This window comes from Enhydra lutris, unplaced genomic scaffold (assembly GCF_002288905.1).
Source record: "Enhydra lutris kenyoni isolate GAN:26980312 unplaced genomic scaffold, ASM228890v2 scaffoldscaffold5, whole genome shotgun sequence".
Classification (NCBI taxonomy): domain Eukaryota; kingdom Metazoa; phylum Chordata; class Mammalia; order Carnivora; family Mustelidae; genus Enhydra; species Enhydra lutris.
The window spans coordinates 38,213,340-38,226,821 of NW_019154089.1; the positions used below are offsets into that span (position 1 = coordinate 38,213,340).

Sequence of the window (13,482 nt, forward strand, 5' to 3'; positions counted from 1 at the left end):
CTGTCCACAGGGTTCCAGGTCTCTATACATGATCTCATGTTAAATCATGTAAGAAATCTAACAGGGCTCTTTTTTTTTTTAAGAGGCTCTGAGAAACCAAGAGTCCTCTTAAAAATTAGTCTCAGGACCGGCGTACAATACTTTTCATGAACTCTTGGCTGCAGCAGTCACAAGACAGCCCAGATCCAAGGGAAGGGACGGGCTCTCCACTTGTGGATGGGAAGGGTCAAAGTATTTGTGGCCATCCAACACAATCACAACCTCTTACAAAAACTAAGTTGTAATTAATCCCCTTTTACATATAAGAAAACAGACCCAAAGACGCCAAGTGATTTGTCAAATGTTGGAAGGAATAGCCATGAAAGAGTTGGGACTACAACTGCTTTTCTTGCTAAAGGCAAAAATGTCCCTGTAACTAATAAATTTACTGATTCAGTGGAGCTCTCTATCCCCTTAGTCCAAAGTCCTAAAGACCACTAGCTTGCACTTTATGAGTTGGGAACCGTGGGGGGTAAGTCTGTGGTGAAAGATTTGTCTTCCTGATCCCATTGCGATACTTGGGTCTCAGCAGCCAGGTGCTACTTTGTCTCTTCTCTCATGCACTCGATACTTCTCTTTAGTTGATCTTGATTAGACATTTGGTCTCAGTGACCGTCTAGGATGTTGCCTTAGATCCTTTCAGGTAGGAGAACTGGGCCTGGATTAAGTCCATAAGAAGATACTACATATAATCAAATTCATTGCTTATAACCAATATGGTCTCAATGCTTCCATTCACTTTTAGGGGCCAACTCATTCACCATTTTGTTTCTTATAATTGACTGCCAGAAGAGATGTTGAACCAAGTGACTTCCATTTTATGTGTTAAATAATTTAGAGCCCCTGATTCCAAAATGCATTTGAATCTATTTGAATTCATATATATTTGTGTGTATATCTATATATACTCTCTGATCTTTTACTTATTTATGTATATGTATACACACACACACAAATATGTATATATACTTATATGCTTAGATATTAGATATATACATAAAAGATCAGAAGGAATAGAGGTAAAAATAATAACTATTATTTATTAATATTTATGTGCCAGGAACTTTCTATTTTAAAACATTTTGTCATCAATTCTGACCGTCAAACAAGGAGGTGGACACAGTGATTCCCACATTACATGTGAGGAAGCTGGATCATGGAGAGGTCATATAACTGATCCTGAAACCATAGAGCTAATAAACAGTTAAGGCAGGGAGACTTGATACCCAGATCAAGACATAGAGTTGACTGCTCAAATCTCCTCTAATTCTGAGAATCTAATGTTCCAAGTTATTCTCCTTGCTCCTTCTGCTTTCCTTGTGGTTGGATGGCAGGAAGTGAGGAGGAAGAATTTTCCTTAATTGCAGGACGAGTGGGGAAGAGATTAGCATGGAGCTTAAAATACATGACTGTCTTCTAAGAGTTGTCAAAGTAAATTGTGTCCCCAGAGACATTTAAAAGCAATTTGAGCACACATTTACACATGGCTGCAGTTGGGGAAGCGGGTGGCTGGTGTATGAAAGGGGATTTTAATGGAGTTCTATAAGCAATAGTTTGAAATGCTTTTGCATAAGACATTTCTTTGCAAAAACTCATGCCACATCTTAGTTAATCCAGGCCATCTGGAACCTCACTTGTCACTTAAACATTCATTTAACCGCTTTGTAAAAGTATTCTAATTAAAGAAGAATGGGACTTGTCCAAAGGAAGTGTAGAGAACAGATATTGCAGATAAATCTATCCCTAAGATGAGACAAAACTGCTTTCCCTGATGAGCACTACCCACCTAGCCTGTCAACCAGCAATCCTTCCTCCTGAATTTGTTGTAACTCAGCTTCTTTAGTGGAACACGCAGCAATGTTGGTTGCAATGGACATTTTCCAGTTCAAAAAACTTTTGGTGACTCATCCTGGCATAACATGCAAAAACTTCTGAGACAGTGGTTCTCAGGGTCCCCAGACCACCAGCAGCAGCGTCGCCCAGGAACATAACAGAAATGCGAATTCTTGGGCCTGGTTCCAGATCTTCCAGCAGCCTGTTTCAGCAAAGCCTCCAGGCAATTCTGTTGCATGCTGAAGTCTGAGAGCCACTGCCTTTCAGCCAGACTTTTTAAATGTATTTTTTTCTATGTCCTTACAAACACTCTGTGGTCCAGCTCACTTGTATTCTTTTTACGTTTATATGGCTATGTGGAGATATGGATATAGATTTATGGTTTTATTTTATATATTTATATATGATAAAAATATATATGTAATAAATATAAATATATAGTTATTTGTATATTTAATATATAATATAAATTTATTTATGTACTATATATAAATTATATATTTTTGATATATATATATAAAATTTCTGTTTTCAGACCTTTGTCCAGACTGTTTATAGTACATGGATTACACTTTCTTCTCTACCATCCTGACCCAGGCTCTGGTGTCCACTTTAAAAGACATTTGTTGGAGAAAACCTTTCCATCCCTCTACCAAATATGACCTTACATCCCAAAAACTTGGTCCCACATTGTAATGGAATTTATTTTAAATGGTAGTGGCTACGGGTTTATTATGTATTCAACCCATTCTGTGAACATCCCCTCTATCGAGCATTGTACAAGGCATTGGGGATATAGTGGTAAACGAAGCAAACGTTTCTGGATCTTATAAATCAGGTAAGGTGGACTTTTCTCACCCCCTGTCATAGATCATAGCTCTTTGAGGGAGTGCGGGTGTCTTGTACCTCCAGGTGTCCCCCAGGCTGTATTAAGTTATGGTGAGCAGGGCAGAAGGCAACGTGCTAGTCTTCTCTGGTCTTCAGAGGATGCACGGGAGTCTTGTGCTCTCATTGGTAGTGGCACACTGTAGCATGTGCTGAGGAAACGGAGGCCATACTATTGGGGCACCTCACTCCTTCTAAACCAGGCTTTCTTAACCTCACCACTGTGGACGTTGTAAGTTAAGTGATTGTTTTTTGTGGAGTGAGGGACAGTCGTATCCATTGTGAGACATGTAGCACCTCTGACTTCTACCCACTGGTGCCAATAGCATCACCCTTCCCACTTGTGACAACAACAGATGTCGCTAGACCTTGCCAAGTACCCCTTGGTAAGCCAAACCAACCTGAGTTGAATCCAACTGGGTGTATGTTTCCTACAGAAAGTAAGACTTCAGAAAAATATAAAAACTCTCCTTAGATGTCTGTAGGAGCATTATGCAGAAAAAGAATTCGAGATAGAAATGTACAGTTGAGCCAGAGGGTGAAGCTGGAGGTTGAAGAGAATCAGTTGTGGAAGGAATTTTCTTAACTTCAGGACAGTCTTAAGTTTAGAAAGTAGCGCAGTGGGCTATGGTGAGCTCCCCGTCCCTGGGAATCCAGGTCTGGATACACTTCATTTTAGAGAAGATTTGGGGATTTCAGGATTTTGAGGATCCTACAAGTTCTGAGATTCAGCCATTCTGATTGTTTCTAAAGTGGCTTTTAAAAAATAGACTCATCCCTTGGGGACTTTGGGAAGGGGGCAGAGTGAAGTAATAACGATGAAATTGATGTCCTGGCCTTTGAGTCAAACTGCCTGGACTAGATCCCAGCTCAGCGCTCACCTTGGGCACATTCTGAGCCTTCTGTGTGTTTGTTTCCTCATCTACAAAACCGGTGCCTTTGTAGTTCCTGTCTCAGGAGTCGCTGTGGGGACTAAATGAGATAATCCAGGGAGAGCCCTTGGTAAGTAAACTCAGCCAATGCGCTTTGCCTGATCTCCAGAGAGCTTGCAAATTTAGCTACTTCTGCCTAGTGGTGGTGTTATGTGTGTTTTGGAACAGTTCATTAAAGGATAAATAGTTTTGTTATTTGCAGGGGTAATATAATTCAAATATAGAAATGAAAAAACAGCCATGTCAGGTAACCAGTCTGATTTCTGTCTGGTTCCTGAACTGTAAACAAAGGTTAGAATTTTTAAGGAAACTCCATTAGTCAATTAACACTCGGTCTCAATTTTTATTAATCATTTTATTCAGTGATGTTTATTTTCACTTACTTAATTTAGATTCTTGAATGCAGACATCAAGAGAATGTTTATTTTTCTCAATTCATTGCTAGAAAGAAAGATTAGAAAGTTATCAAGAAAGATAGAAGGATATGACGTGGCTTACTTAGGGCAGCTGCCTCACACGTGCCGAAGCCTTGGTAAGAATCTTGAACCCATCAGTCACGTGGCTGCTATGATCGGAGTTCCAAATAAAAACCTCATATTTTCTACTCCGTGTTACTTAAAAATCAAAGTATGTCTGTCATTAGACAGCATCAGGCTGGATATGATAGAGGGGAAGATTCAAGTCAAACAGATACCAAGACACAGTTTGGTATTTTTCCTTTGCATCCTTACCTACCCCTTCCAACTTAGCCAATCCAATTCAAATAACATAAATAACATAAAATTATTTTTTTCCTTTTACTGATTGCTGATTTTTAAAGTAGGAAATAAAGGACTTTTCTTAGGCTTACCCAACCACCCCACAGCATGCGAAAGTAACTTTCTACAACTGTCTGTGCAAGAGACCAAGGATGCCTCCCCCTTAACCCCTGTGGAATGAGCTGTCCAAGTAACCTTCTTTCAGGCATCCATTATCCAGCATACTTACTGCTTAGGTCAAATAGGGAAAAGACTGGTGAAATGTGTATGACATCCATGGTATTCCCCCTTGAGGTTGAACTTCAAAGGGAAATCTGCCATCACTATTTACTTCTCTATGGCAGGAGCTCCTAGTAACCTCAGGTAATCCAAATAAAGTGAGAACACTGGATGAGCAGACCATGGAGAGATCATTTAAAAAAAAATTAAATCTAACTATTTTTATTGAGGTATAGTTGACATACGATATTATATTACTTAGATGTACGACACAGTGATTTGACACTTACGTACTTTTTTACGAATGATCACCACAATAAGCCTAGTTGCCATTGGTCACCATACATGGTATTGCAGTGTTATTGACCATATTCACTATGCTGTACTTTACATCCCCATGACTTATTTTTTTTACAATTGGAAGTTGGTCTCCTTTGATCTTCACCTATTTTGCCCATCCTCCCCCATCCCAACTATGAACACGAGGAGATTTTATTGTGCACAAGATAGATATTCATCATGCCGTGGAAATGAGGCGATCACTCTGACCAAGAAAAACTTTCACAAAAATGTTCTGAGCGCTAATATGACTATCTATTCTAAAGTCTTCTTCTGTACATTCTGTTGTCTTCCCAACATGACCTTCTAAATATCTGTATCCACATAAGGAAGTTTAAAGTCTCTTTGCAGCTAAGATGTCCTGCTTCCTCAAACTGACCTTTTGTCCCATAACATACTTAATTTTGCCTTGTCTTCTGCACTTTTGCATTTCTGTAACATTGGAGACCCAACCAAAATCCCTGAAATCTTGTCTTCATTTAACTTTTGTTCTAAGCCTCAAAAATCATAAATCGTACAGCAAAGATAGGGCAACATCTGTTCTTCACTTAGCCCTTGATTGCTTCCTTCAGGATGGTAGATGAAGGGATGTTATAACTTTGAGCTATGATCTGAAAGTACACTGAATCAAAGATAATCTTACCTAGAACAAAGTATCTATGAAGGAAATGTCTGACATTCAAAATCATTTTTATGGAGGCAGAAAATTTTGCTGGAAAGAGACTAACTTAAGCCAACTTTGTTAGTTAGCTGGAGTTGTCATAATGAGTACCATAAGTTAGGTGCTTGGAACAGGAAATGTGTTGTCTCATAGTTCTGGAAGCTAGAAGTCTGAGGTCAAGGTGTCAGCAGAGCCACACTCCCCCTGAAACCTGTAGAGGAAGGATTTTTTCCTTGGCTCTTCTTAGCTTTTGGTGGTTTGCTGGCAGTCTTTGGTGTTCCTTGGCCTGCAGAGGCATCATTCCAATCCTCCATCTCTGAGTATATTTGAATCTGTGTCCAAATTTCCTTTTTTCTAAGGACATCAGCCATATGGGATCAAGGCCTACACTAATGTCTTTATTTTTACTGTATTACCTCTGTGAAGACTCTATGTACAAATAAAGTCATATTCTAAGGGACTGTGGGTTAGAACTTCAACATATCTGTTAGGAAAGGGAGAGAGGACACAACTCAATCTGGGATACCAGCTTAAGCAAAAAAAGGAATTTATTGGAAAGATATTTGGTGACTTACATAATTGAAAGAAGAGCTAAAGCAAGAAGACCTAAAAAGGCAAGAGCATGGTTGCCCAACCACCCAAGAAGCAGGACCTACTCCCAACCCCACTAGGAAGCTGCTGTATCAAGCGACCTCCACTGACTTCTCCATCTTTGCATCACTCCACATGGCATTCAGAATCCCAGGAGAAAGTCTGATTGGGTCACTACATGGCCAGAAAAATCGGGAGCGCCATCATTTGCTCTCCCAACAACACGAAAACAACAGAGAAGAGATAATTCCCAAAGGCTTTGGATTGCTATTACCAAAATAAAGGAGGTAGGATATTAAATGGATAAAACTAAATGTCTTATCTAGACTCTCCAGCAGGAAATGAGGAAGGGAGCACAATTTGGGAAAAAATATTTTCATGTACTCCAAATTCATGATTAATTCTATGTTCATAATAAATCCTTGATGATTATTAATATGGCCACTCAGAAAAGTTTGTCAATCTGATATGATTTGCCTTTCCTGCAAGTCAAGATCATGGAGGGAATTCCAGCTAATCATGATTCTTTTACTGCATTGTCTTTAGTTATATTTTGCTACCATGTCAGGTTTATAGATAGAGAAAATTAGTTTCCAAGTGAGTCTTTCTCCCAATCTTTGGTCCCTTGTTCCCTGTACTCTGGTCCAGGTCAGGACACCTGCTGTGTTGCTGGCCACAGGAAGCCTCCTGTCACGTTACCGTCAGCTGCTCCCTGATGCCTTCGAGGGAAGGGTATAATTCTCCCCTCTCCACTTCAGAGGCACCCACTTCTCATGTTCTGGCACGGAGGGGGCTCTCTTTCTTATTCCACCCTCTTTCCCAAGTCATCCCACCACCACCTCTTCAAAGAATATAGCCATTGTTATGTTAGTTATGCTTTGAATTAAGAAAAAAGAAGAGGTGGGAAAAATTAAAACCAGTTGCATAAAATGAGGGATATAAGGGGGTGTCTCATCATTAAATGGTATAAAATCTTAAAGAATAGACTTATCCTCCAAGCTTTCTGTTTGCACTTATTCTTTGAAACTTCCAAAGAACAAAGAGCTAATAGACCTACTGGAGTATTTTGCCTGTTGTTAAATTCCCTGAATGCCCTGGGCGTGAAGGTGGTGATCTCCAAGACTGGAAACACATGCAGGGAGCAGTCTGAGAGTTAGAGACCACATCACTGAGTGGAGCAGGTTGCATCTCTCTCTGGAGGGAAGAAGGAAGCTAGTAACTGGTGGAGCAGGGACTGGTAAGCAGTGAGTCCCATGAGGGAGAGCACATCCCAATAAATGAGGGTGAGGTGGTCTCTACCAGTAGGTAGGACATGGTGAAGCAGGGAGTATTTGAAATTTTACATTCTTGGCATCAGAGAAACAATTAAATGGCCTAGTCCTGAAGTATTGCATGTCACTTCTGTTCATAACTCCTTGGCCAGACAAATCATTTGGCCCCATCCAACTACAAGGAGGTCAGAAGCACGTGTGCCCAGAAGGGGGAGCTGGACATATTTAGCAAACAGCAGCAATGACTTCCACTTGTTAAAATGCAGACTCCCTCCCCAACAGACTCGGATTCAGGAGATCCTTGGAATCTGCATTTTAAATGGGCCTCCTCAGGTGAGTCTGATGCAAGGGAGAAGAGTGGAGTCTCTGGAACACTGATTTAGAACTTCACCTTAGGATAGCCAGGTGATCAAGAGGACGGGGGCAAATCTGACATCCAGTTCTTAGTGCTCAGATATAGGGGCAAGCCTGGGAGACTTCATCTTGTTATCAAAGGGGGCCACAGATGCCTGGACACTGTGGTCCAGAGAGCTAGACAGAAGATCCTAAAGTCCCCAGGCACGGAGGTAAGTGTTGGAGCCATGCCTGAGACAAAGCAGGCCCTCAGGTGTGTATCAAGCTTCTCAGTGACAGCAGGGAGAAGAAGAGGGATATGGGGCCAACTCCAGCAGTGACTCTCAGCCGTGATCTAAGGTTGATACTTATGTCCACAGAAGTCATGGGCAATATCACATCCCATTATGTAATTGCTTCTTTCTTACCTCTGTCCTTTACTGGCATCATCTTCCCTTCCTCTACTTCCCTCTCTCTTTGCCTTCTCCCCATTATTTTCTCTTCTTTTCCTTCCTTATTTTTCTTCTTAGTCCCCCCTCCAACTTTCCTCTTTCCCAGCATTTCCTCTTCGTACACCCCCTCTCCTCTCTGCTCCTTCTCCACTCCTCTTTCTCCTGAATCATTCTTCCCTCCTTCTCCCTCTCATTCCTCCTTTCCCATGGTACCCACACCTTCTATTCTCTCTCCAGGTATTATGCCATCTGCTGCCAGCCTCTGGTCTATAGGAACAAGATGACCCCTCTGCGCATCGCATTAATGCTGGGAGGCTGCTGGGTCATCCCTATGTTTATCTCTTTCCTCCCTATAATGCAAGGCTGGAATAATATTGGCATCATTGATCTGGTGAGTACCTGTGCAGACCCTGCTAGTTTCCTCTCTTGATGAACTTTATTTGCTTGGGATTCTAAATAAACAAACAATATCAGGTTGGGTGGATAGTCCAAGAAAGATTCTGATAGTGGTCTGAGTGATAACAGTAACAACTGAAAAATGCAAGCTAACATTTTGGAATGTTTGCTGTATGCCAGAAAGTATGCTCAGACTCTACGTAGGATCTTGACAACATCCTTCTCTCATCTCATCCAGATGAGAAAAGTCTGGCTCAAAAAGGTGAAGTGACATGCCAGTAAATAGCGGAACAGGTACTCAAAGCTTAGCGTTCAAACTACAGAGCCCGAGGCATGTGAGGTGCCCCGAGAGGCCTTCAGCCCATTTCGTGGCTTCCAGTGATCCGCAGAACACACGTCACATGGGTGGAGGCTTCCAGAGAATGGGGAGAGGCTCCTGGGCCAGGAGTTGAGAGAACTGGACCTTGAGCCCAGCTCTGTCCCTGACCCTTGAAAGACTGCAATGAGAAGGTGCACTGGTCTTCAGTGGAGGAGCGTGTCTTGCAGGGGTGTAGGAGAGCACGGGATGTGCGTGCCAGGCGTTTGCCAGCCTCTGTCCAGATGATCTTCCAGAGTCTTCCAGCTCTGACATGGCGCTGATAGCGCCAAACTTGCAGTGAAGATCCAGAGTTACCGTGGGGTTCACTGGCAGTGATAGATCCCTAAGGAAGTTGTCAAGCAGTCACTTTGCAGTGGGGACCATGTTGAGGTAGGAAGGGGATTGGAGATGACAGATTGAGAGCAGGCTTCCCCCCAAAAATCCTAGTTAGAGTAGGAGCTGCTTGTTCTTCTGTCCACCACATTCCCAGCCCCTAATCTTGCCTTGTTCTTTGTCCAGGAAAGGATACCCAAGCCAAGGCTGGGCCAGGATTTGCATGTGGTATGTCAGAACAAGAGTTCCTTGGGCTTCTGAAAGAAATGCTGGGGACAAAGGAGTGGAGAAGTAAAAGGGGATTCATACCAGGGAGACTGTATGGATATTTTCTTGAGTCCTATCCTTCTTCTTTCAAACTTCCAGTTTTACCATTTTCAAGGGAGATGAAATTCAAGTTTCCAGTGACCAGTAGAGTAATAATTATGGCCGGCCAAGTTGAACACTTACTGTTGGCCGAGTCCATGTTCACTTAATCATCACTTCTGTGACCCTCACTTGGGCCTCACAACCATGCCATGAGGTTGATCCTATAATTGCCCTCAGTAAAGGAGCATCGGAGAGGTTAAGTTATGAGCTGAAGTCAGATTGGCAGGGGAGTGGTCGTGACTCTAGCTACTGCACTCCAGAGTCTAGGCTCTTAATCCCTGTGTTAGACTTACTCCCTAATGAAGAAGGCGTTTAGAAACATAAGCTTTTTGTGCATCAGAACTTTCAAAAAAAGTACAACACTCTTACCTTTGGATATAGAATTTCTAAGGGAAATCATTTTAGAGAATTGCTGTCCATTTTGAGGGTGAGATAGAGGCATCCCCAATTCACTTCATGCAGCTGGGGAATGGGGCATCTGCTTGCTGTGAACATGCCTAGTATTTGCTCCATGATGCTGTGATCGCATTGCCTATCTTTCCACTCACCTGCATACTGAATTGGCCTAGAGAGAAGCTAGCACGACCCATACGTTCACAATACTGATACAGCTGCTTCTCACCATTCGCAGTAAGTGGGTTCTATAAAGTTGCCCCAAGTCCCAAATTAGCAAATACTGACTCTGCTCCTCGGAGAAATACAGGGCTAGTTTCCTATAGGTTCTGGTCACAATATTTTCATTGACTAGTTAATACATAATATATGCTGCTTAGCAGAGAGGCCCACAAGATATATGGCGACTGTAAGGCTGATACAAAATAATGGAAAATAGAATCTGCAAACGCTAATCAGAAGAAAGCTGGTGTAGCTGTACTATTATCAGTGATAAAATATATTTAAGGCAAGTCATACTGCTTGAGATAAAGAGAAATATTTCCTTATGACAAAAAGGTCAATTCAATAGGAAGGTATATTTTAATCTTATAATATGCTATGAGACAAGATGCTAGATAAAACACAAATAAGATAACATGTGTGTATCATATATGTTATTCATGCATTTGCTCATGTATGTGTTCACAGCGGATGCTGGCTGACCTCGGACAGCTCTCTTCAGCCAAGGGCTCTTCCTAGACAGCTGATAACACAGAGCTGTCAGTAGACAGAGTTTATAGTAGGGAGAAGAGTCTGTCAAACTTTACAAGAGATCCAGTGTATCACAATATCTAATACTAGTGAGGTTTATTCCAGGAATGTAACACAATCACTATAATTCACTGTATTAATAAAAGAAAGAGAGAAATACCACAAGATCGTCTCTTTACTGCCAAAAATTCATTAATAAAATTCAGTATCTATTCATGATTTTTAAAAATTCCCATCAAACTAAAAACAGAAGAAAGCATCCATAAAAAACTTCCAGCAAGTATCATACTTAATAGTAAAATATTGAAACTCCCCTCCTGAAACTGAGAATGTAAAATGGTGTCCACTATTATCTCTTCTATTCAGGATTACATGAAAGGTCTTATCAAGTTCAATAATGCAAGAAAAATGATACTAGGATGGGAAAGGAAGAAGTGAAATGTTTATTATTGTCGATCACATGAATACTTATAGAGAAAATTCATAAGAATCTAGAGATGAAATATTTATAACAAACTTAACACAGTTGCTGGATACATTGCCATACAAAAAAATTTTCACCAGATTTTACATACCAGCAACAAGCAATTAGGGTCAAGGACTTTAAGGTGGTACAATTTGTAATAGGATAGCAAGTCATATACTTAGGAATAAATCTGACAAAAGATTTGCAAGACATTTACACAAAAAAATTGTAAGATATTACTGAAATACATTTTTTTAAAGATTTTATTTATTTATTTGACAGAGAAAGATCGCAGGTAGGCAGAGAGAGAGAGGAGGAAGCAGCCTCCCTGCGGAGCAGAGAGCCAGATGCGGGGCTCGATCCCAGGACCCTGGGATCATGACCTGAACCGAAGGCAGAGGCTTTAACCCACTGAGCCACCCAGGTGCCCCCTGAAATACATTTTAAAAGATTTAAGTAAAGGGAAGAATCACCATGTTTGTGAATTGGAAGGCTTACCATGGGAAAGAAGTCCATGTTCCTCAGTCATTCTACCACATCTCCAATTAGAATTCCCAAAGATCTGTATGGAAATTGATAAGCTAATTCTAAATTTTATATAGGAAACGCTGAGATGTAAGAACAGTCTTGAAGGAGAGGGGCCACAGTTCAAAGACTTTTACTCCCGATATGTTGTGTGCAGGCAGACGGGGAAGGGAGGAGATGCAAACTCCACTCTCCATTGGGTAGAGAACTGAAGGATGATTTTGTCCCCATCTCATTTCTCCTCTTTCCCGGGGCCTTCAGCCCCTTGTGCAGAGACAGTCCCTCTGCGCCCCGGGATGCAATCCTATTCCTTTCTACCTTTGCAGTTCTATGTGCTGTAGGCTTATTTGGAAAAGAGAACTTGGTTGATAAACCTTCTTCTCTCTTTCCTCCTTTTTTTCCTCTCATGGTTTCCCCTTCTTTTCCTCTCCTTCCCTGTTCCCCTCCTTTTCTCTCTCCCTTCTAATCCCTCCTTTGCTTTTTCATCTTTTTTTTCTTTTCTCACAATTTTCCTCCTTCCCCTCTGGCTTCTTTCTCTTCACTTTTTCCTTCCCATTCTCCCTTCTTTCCTTATGTCTTCTCTCCCTCCAACTCTCAGATAGAAAAAAGGAAGTTCAACCAGAACTCTAACTCTACATACTGTATCTTCATGGTCAACAAGCCCTACGCCATCACCTGCTCTGTGGTGGCCTTCTACATCCCATTTCTCCTCATGGTGCTGGCCTATTACCGCATCTACGTCACAGCGAAGGAGCACGCCCACCAGATCCAGATGTTACAACGGGCCGGGGCCTCCTCAGAAGGCAGGCCCCAACCGGCTGACCAGCACAGCACTCATCGAATGAGGACAGAGACCAAAGCAGCCAAGACCCTGTGCATCATCATGGGTTGCTTCTGCCTCTGCTGGGCGCCATTCTTTGTCACCAATATCGTGGATCCTTTCATAGACTACACCGTTCCTGGGCAGGTGTGGACCGCTTTCCTCTGGCTTGGCTACATCAACTCTGGGTTGAACCCCTTTCTCTACGCCTTCTTGAATAAGTCTTTTAGACGTGCCTTCCTCATCATCCTCTGCTGTGACGATGAGCGCTACCGAAGACCCTCCATCTTGGGCCAGGCTGTCCCCTGTTCAACCACAACCATTAATGGATCCACACACGTGCTAAGGTGAGTGCGGGGGGGCTTGGTGGAGTTTATTTGCATGATTCGGAACCGGTACCTCTCCAGTTTTTTTGTTTCCAGAGGGGTTGTTCTTGAAAAGCTGGGAAGCATTTATGAAGATTAAAGAAAATTTACTATCTGGTCGTGACGTAGAATAGTGGATAAGGAGGACTTGGGCTCTGGGGGAGACTGGCCTGTATTCATATCCAGCCTCCATAGTTCTGTGACCTTGGGCAAGTCATTTAACCACCTGAACTTCAATTTCAATTTTTTTTAAAAATTGAGATCCCAATCACAGTACCTACATCACAGGGTTTTTCTGAGTATAAAGTTAGCTAATGTGGGTAGAGCACACAATACAGATCCCGACACCTAGTAAGCACTTAGCAAATATTATCTGCTATTATTTATAGGT

The 13,482-nt window shown here is 41.8% G+C and overlaps 1 protein-coding gene across 1 annotated transcript in view; it reads left to right on the forward strand.

Annotated features, from left to right (window-relative positions):
• LOC111141197 (5-hydroxytryptamine receptor 4) overlaps positions 1 to 13,482 on the forward strand; it is a 48,745-nt gene that overhangs the window by 11,595 nt on the left and 23,668 nt on the right. The window contains exons 3-4 of the mRNA XM_022493604.1: positions 8,551 to 8,704; positions 12,505 to 13,073. Coding sequence (XP_022349312.1) covers positions 8,551 to 8,704; positions 12,505 to 13,073 — 723 coding nt within the window. The remainder of the gene's footprint in view (positions 1 to 8,550; positions 8,705 to 12,504; positions 13,074 to 13,482) is intronic.